General features: G+C 44.2%; 1 protein-coding gene across 1 annotated transcript; it reads left to right on the top strand.

Moving 5' to 3' along the window:
- The first annotated feature begins 686 nt into the window (after positions 1 to 686).
- On the top strand, positions 687 to 4,499 carry LGALS19 (galactoside-binding soluble lectin 13). Its single transcript, XM_035286065.1, is given in 5 exon segments — positions 687 to 747; positions 750 to 793; positions 1,633 to 1,709; positions 2,202 to 2,412; positions 4,192 to 4,499. Coding segments are annotated over 5 exon segments (510 nt in total). The 3' UTR covers positions 4,309 to 4,499.
- Positions 4,500 to 6,970: the final 2,471 nt, after the last annotated feature.

Raw genomic sequence — 6,970 nt, 5'->3', positions numbered from 1 at the left:
TGAGAGCAAAATGTATGATCAGTAGATGTCTCTTCCCAGTAAGAGTGGGGAAGATGAATGCAGAATATGGGGGCGATGGTTCCTGAGGTGGGGTCTGCACAAAGTGACCACTTGTTCTTGCTTCCGACTCAGCTTCCCTGTCCCCAGCCTATCCTGTTCTTCCCGTTGTGGGACGGGAGGATGTGCAAATGATGGTTTGCTAGGGAAGGACAGCAGAGGCAGTGCTTTCAGACCCCGAGTCATGCCAAATATCCACCGTAATCTGTGTCCGAACTGAGACTCAACTTGTTTCTCCACCCATGAAGGAACAAATTTAGTCTCAGTTCAGACAGAGCTTACAATGGATATCAGTCAACAAAGCAGCTGGGTTCACTGGCTCATGGCTATAATTCCACCAATTTGGGAGGCAAAGATAAGAGAATAACTTGAGGCCAGATGTTTTAAGACCCTTTCTTTAAAAAACTTTAAATATCAAACTGGTAGAGTGACAGGCACCTTTCATTCCAACTACTCAAGAGGGAGCAGGTGTGTGAGGATCACTGCCGCCCAGGAGTTCGTGGTTTCAGTGAGCTATGATTGCACCACTGCATGTCAGCTTGGGCAAAAGAGCAAGACCCTATCTCAAAAATACAGAAAAATCGTCAACCACTTGTAGTCATCGTAGAAATCAATAATTTCCTCCAATTATGTCCCTGATCCACAGGCTTCATTTGTGCGAGTACTGGGGCTGTGCTCTCAGCAATGTGGCCCCTTCTGGGAAGGACGTCCATTACCCTTGCTGGTTGTGATGCATGTGCATCCCATACATAGGGATTTCCTATTTTTTTTTTGAGATGGAGTTTCGCTCTTGTTACCCAGGCTGGAGTGCAATGGCTCGATCTCGGCTCACCGCAACCTCTGCCTCTTGGGTTCAAGCAATTCTCCTGCCTCAGCCTCCCGAGTAGCTGGGACTACAGGCACGCGCCACCATGCCCAGCTAATTTTTGTATTTTTAGTAGAGACGGGGTTTCACCTTGTTGACCAGGATGGTCTTGATCTCTTGACCTCGTGATCCACCTGCCTTGGCCTCCCAAAGTGTTGGGATTATAGGCGTGAGCCACTGCACCCGACCATTTTTTTTTTTTAATAATTTCCCTCTCTGTTTAAACAAGTGTTGTTTCTCACTGGAGTGAATTTTTAAACTCTTACATTATCAAGTCTTGTTTTTATTTTCAGAGTTGAAAATGTAGGCAGGTCAGTGTTTTAGGACTCCCCTAACAGGACCTACACATTCCAAGGATTAGGGTAAAAGTTTTACATATATTAACTCCTCTATTATGGAGAACATCCTAAAACATAGGAATTCCTGATAATCCTCCTTGTCCTAGGGAAACTGAGGCAGGGAGAGTTCAAGTAATGGATCTAAGATTGCACTGCTTGTAAGAGGCAGAATGAGTACTAGGCATCCTGGCTCTCTTACCTCTGGGTCCACCATATATTCAGGAATATGGGCCCCTTACTGTGGAAGGGTGAAAGGGGGAGACCTCAGAGTCTGCCCTTTGATCTCTAAACTCCTGCACCATGGGAATCTGTTACAGGAGGGGAGGCTGCACCTGACCCTGCACCTCTCACTCACCCTCAATACCCTGGCAGGTGCCATACAAACTGCCTGTATCCTTGTCTATTGGTTCCTGCGTGATAATCAAAGGAACACCGATCCTCTCTTTTCTGTGAGTACTCCACGGTCCAATGGAGCGGGTGGAGAAGGGAGAATATTTGCTAAGGGCTTGATGTTATGTGTGAGTGATGTGGAAATGTCTAGCTGGCAGGATGGAGGCTTCATGCAGGTGCAGGTCCTGGAGACCCTCCAGCACCCAGTATGAGACCAGCAGCAATTGCATGTGGGCCAGCCATGGGGCCTAGGGGAGGAGAACACTCAGTGGGTTGGGGCTGTGGCTCTTCATCAAGGGTCATTGAATTTTCAGGGAATGAACAAGTCAGGCCTGGGTCAGTGACTGGCTCAGTTTCACCTGGGGATGAGGAGCACAGCATCTCCCTGTCGGGGGTATGAGGAGCTGAAGCATCCCCACAGGGACCAGGCCTGCAGCATCATCAGGGAGACTTTTGCCCTGGGTAAAGGGGGAAAAGGATCTGTGTGTGTGTTGAGCGTGTGTTTGCGCAAGGGAGGGACCTGCCCAACCTGCTGTGTGCTTTGCCCTCAGCAATGACCCACAGCTGCAGGTGGATTTCCACACTGGAATGGATGAGGATTCAGAAATTGCCTTCCATTTCCGAGTGCACTTTGGCCATCGTATGGTCATGAACAGTCGTGAGTTTGGGATATGGAAGTTGGAAGAGAAATCATACTTCGTGCCCTTTGAGGATGGAGAACCATTTGAGCTGCGCATCTATGTGCGTCACAGTGAGTACGAGGTGAGCACCCCAGGAGCTCCCAGCACCCGGGCTCTGTGGGCTCCCAGAGCAGGAGGCAGCTGTCATTGACCTGGCCTCACCAGTCCCTAGGGGCCTGTCTTTCATAACCGCTCCTACCCCAGGTTTTCATCACAGAGCACACTCTGCTTGCACTGCCATCCTCAGCTCTTTCCCAAATCTGACCAAGGTCAAGGTCAGCTCACCTTCCATTTTCCCCAAAGTAGGGACTCTCCTCTGTTTTTTCACATGGTGTTCATTTCCACTTATGCCATTATTTAAATTTTCATTTAGCTGAGTGCATACAATATACTTAAGAAAAAATTGTTTTAATCAGTCAAAAATTAAGTCTTCATCTCACTTCTGGGCCCCAATTCTACTCATTAGAACAACATTACCAGAGCTCTGCTCTCCTTCAGAGAGACTTTTTTTTTTTTTTTCACTTTATCATCCAGGTTGGAGTGCAATGGCGTTATCTCAGCTCACTGCAGCCTTCACCTGCTGGATTCAGGTGATTCTCTTGCCTTAGCCTCCCAAATAGCTGGGATTACAGGCACGTACCACCACACCTGGCTAATTTTTGTATTTTTAGTGGAGATGGGGTTTCACCATGTTGACTAGGCTGGTCTTGAACTCCTGACCTCAAGATATTCACCCAACTCGGCCTCCCAATATACTGGGATTACAGGCATGAGCCACCGTGCCCAGCCCTTCAGAGGAAATCTTTGCCTATGGAAGCGTATAGATATGTCTATGATTTCATTTGTTTTAAAGCAAATCCTGGTATAACTTACTCTACAGGTTACCATTTAGGAACTAAGTTGATTTGTTGTCAAAGAATGTATCTTAAAGACATTATCAAACCACTGTGCTGCTTCAGTTTTTAAAGATTGCAAAACATTGCATTAAGAAGTTTGCCCAAAATTATTAAACTTGACTCTTTTTTGGGCACTAAAGTTGTTTGCAACATTTTGCTCTCATGAGTGATGCTGTATTGAGTTTTCTAATCAATCCTTTTGTCGTTACCAAACTCCCAATACTTATTTTGGAAGACAATTACAAAAAAATGAAAAATGGCTCAAAAATGTGTGCATTTTAAATTTGAAAAAATTAATATTAATAAAGTGACTTTATAGCCTCAAATAAGGAATATGTCCATACTTTCTGGCTTTCTCTAATGAATATGGCAAATGATTCACATCTTATTCAGATTCAAGTGAGGGATCTTCTCCTATGCATTGAAGTTGTTGAACGTAATATCCTACGCTTTACAAGACCTGTGCTTCTTTAACTCTCTAACAACACTGGGTTTTACTCTTTGCCAATAGCATCTCAGATGTAGGCTATTCCAAAGAGAAACGGTGCTATCAGTAGTAAAAGGCAGTCACAGTTCATGGAAATGAAAAGTATGCATTTCAATGAACATGGTTGAGTAGTAACTCTGTGGCAGGCCCTGTGCAAGATGCAGAGTCTCAAGTTCCTGAGACACAGTCCCTAGTGATGGGGATCATTCAGGTTAGAAGGGAGGCTGAGTTAACAGGGACTGTGTGACAGAGCATAGAACTTCACTAGAAGAACCAGAGAAAGCATTAGAAACAAAGTTGGCAACTGTCTCAAATAGGCACAAACGTCTTGGGTAAACAGAAGTGTGTCTACTAAGTTCACTTGCATAACTAGGAGTTTTCTTGGGGAAAGTTATGGGTACTAAGGCAGAGTGGAGAGGAGGCTGCAAGCTTGTTTGGTGGCCTTCTGTCTTTCTGATGCATTTTTTTCCTCCTGTAGGTAAAGGTAAATGGCCAACGCATTTACAGCTTTGTCCATCGACTCCCGCCATCATTTGTGAAGATGATGCAAGTGTGCAGAGATATCTTCCTCACCTCAGTGTGTGTCTGCAATTGAGAGAGATGATCACATGCCTCACTGTTGAGGAATCCCTTTTTCTACCTGACCATGGGATTCCTAGAGCCTTCTAACAGAATAATCCCTCTTTATCCCTTCCCCCACAGTTGGTTATTAAAAAAGCACCAAACCTCATATGCTTTGGTTCTTGCTTTAAGAGGGGGAAAGAGAAAGTGGTCATCCTCAAGAGGGGCCAGGGCATTTATGGGAGGCATCAAAAAAAATCAAAGGGAATAAACCTTCTCATTCTACTACAAGGACACATGCACACGAATGTTCATTGCAGCACTGTTTACAATAGCAAAGACCTGGAACCAACCCAAATGCCCATCGATGATAGACTGGACTGGGAAAATGTGGCACATATATACCATGGAATATTATGTAGCAATAAAAAATGATGAGTTCGTGTCCTTTGTAGGGACATGGATGAATCTGGAGAACATCATTCTCAGCAAACTGACACGAGAACAGAAAATGAAATACCGCATGTTCTCACTCATAGGCGGGTGATGAACAATGAGAACACATGGACACAGGGAGGAGAGCAGTACACACTGGGGTCTGTTGGGGGGAATAGGGGAGGGACAGTGGGGGGGGAAACTGGGGAGGGATAGCATGGGGAGAAATGCCAGATGTGAGTGAAGGGGAGGAAGGCAGCAAATCACACTGCCACGTGTGTACCTATGCAACTATCTTGCATGTTCTGCACGTGTACCCCAAAACCTAAAATGCAATTAAAAAAACCTTCTTGTGACAAAGGAAGTCAGTGACAAGGTCCCTGGAATGTCTGAGAGGACATTAGAAACAGCATGCTTCTATAGCACGTACTTGACGTCATACAGTCTGAACCAAATTACTTACTCAATCTCAGATGACTCATGGCACTGAAATGTTAGTTAGCTGTTTACAGCCAGGAAAGTGTACCTGGTGACTCTGGGGAACCCTTGAGGAAAATTATGTGGAATTTCTTAATTTTTTCCATTGTTCTCAGGATGCTTATTGTGTATGAACACTGTGCCTGGCTTTGTGCGGGCTGCTGTGAAGGAACTGAAGAAAAAGATGACAAGTTTTGCATGTAAAGTTTTCAATCCAAGTAATAGAGAATCACTGGAGTCCAGTGACTTCCCTTGAAGAATTCCAGTTATCCTTATTTTCAGACATTTGAAGATGTTTCCATTTTAGGTGGGCAGAATCCAGGGGCTTCTCTTTGGAAATAACTGATCACCGCATCCACGCCAACATCTACTGTGTGTGTGTGTGTGTGTGTGTGTGTGTGTGTGTGTTTTAAATGATGGCTATTCTTGCAGGAGTGAGGTGGTATCACATTGTGGTTTTGATTTGCATTTCCCTAATTATTACTGATGTTGAGCTTTTTCTCTTTTTTTGGCCATTTTTATATCTTGTTTTGAGAATTTTCTGTTCACGTTTTTAGCCCATTTTTTGATGGGATTTTTTTTTTCTTGCTTCATTTGAGCTCCTTGTAGATTCTGGATGGATCTTTTGTCGATGCAGTTTGTGAATACTTTTCCCACTGTGTGAGTGATATGCTTACTCTGCTGATCATTTCTTTTACTGTACAGAAGATTTTTAGTTAAATAGGGTCTCATTTCTTTATTTTTGTTGCATCTGCTTTTGGGTTCTTAGTAATGAATTCTTTGCTTAAGCCAATATCTAGAAGAGTTTTTCCAGTGTTACCTTGTTGAATTTTAATGGCTTCACATCTTAGATTTAAGTCTTTGATCCACCTTGAGTTGATTTTTGTATAAGATGACAGATGAGAGTTCAGTTTCATTCTTCTACATGTGACTTGTCCGTGTTCCCAGCGCTATTTACTGAGTATGGTTTTCTTCCCCCACTGATATGGTTTGGGTCTGTGTTCCTCCCAAATCTCACATCCAATTGCAATCCTCAGTGCTGGAGGAGGGACCTGGTGGGAGGTGATTTGAACATGGGGGTGAATTTTCCCCTTGCATTTCTCATGATAGTCAGTCAGTCCTCAGGAGATCAGGTTGTTTAAAAGTGTAGCATCCCCTGATTTACTCTCTTCAGCCTGCTCCAGCCATGCCTGTAAGATATGCCAGCTTCTCCTTCACCTTCCACTATGTAAGTTTCCTGAGGCCTCCCCAGCCACACTACTTGTACAACCTGTGGAATCATGAACTAATTACACATCTTTTCTTTATAAATTACCCAGTTTCTGGAATTTCTTTATAACAGTGTGAGAATGAACTAATACCAAAAATTGGTACCAGGAGTAGAGCATTTCTAGGAAGATAACTGAAAATGAGGGACCAACTTTGGAACGGGGTAATGGGTAGAGGTTGGAACAGTTTGGAGGGCTAGAAGAAGTCCAGAAGATAAAATAAGGTTTTGAGCTTCCCAGAGACTTGTGGAATGGATGTGACCAAAATGCGGATAGTGACATGGACAGTGGAGTCCAGGCTGGGGCGGTCTCAGGTGGAGATGAAGAACCTGTTGGCAGCTGGAGTAAAGGTCGCTCTTGCTATACTTTAGCAAAGAGACTGATGGCATTTTTCTCCTGCTCTACAGATCTGTGGAACTTCAAACTTGAGAGAGGTCATTAATAGCATCTGGCAGAAGACATCTCTAAGCAGCAAAGCATTCAAGAGTAGCCTGCCAACTTCTAACAATGTATGGT

This window comes from Callithrix jacchus, chromosome 22 (genome assembly GCF_049354715.1).
Source record: "Callithrix jacchus isolate 240 chromosome 22, calJac240_pri, whole genome shotgun sequence".
In the NCBI taxonomy this organism is placed as follows: domain Eukaryota; kingdom Metazoa; phylum Chordata; class Mammalia; order Primates; family Cebidae; genus Callithrix; species Callithrix jacchus.
The sequence above is the reverse complement of the archived record's forward strand: the minus strand, read 5'-3'. Positions and strand labels throughout refer to the sequence as shown.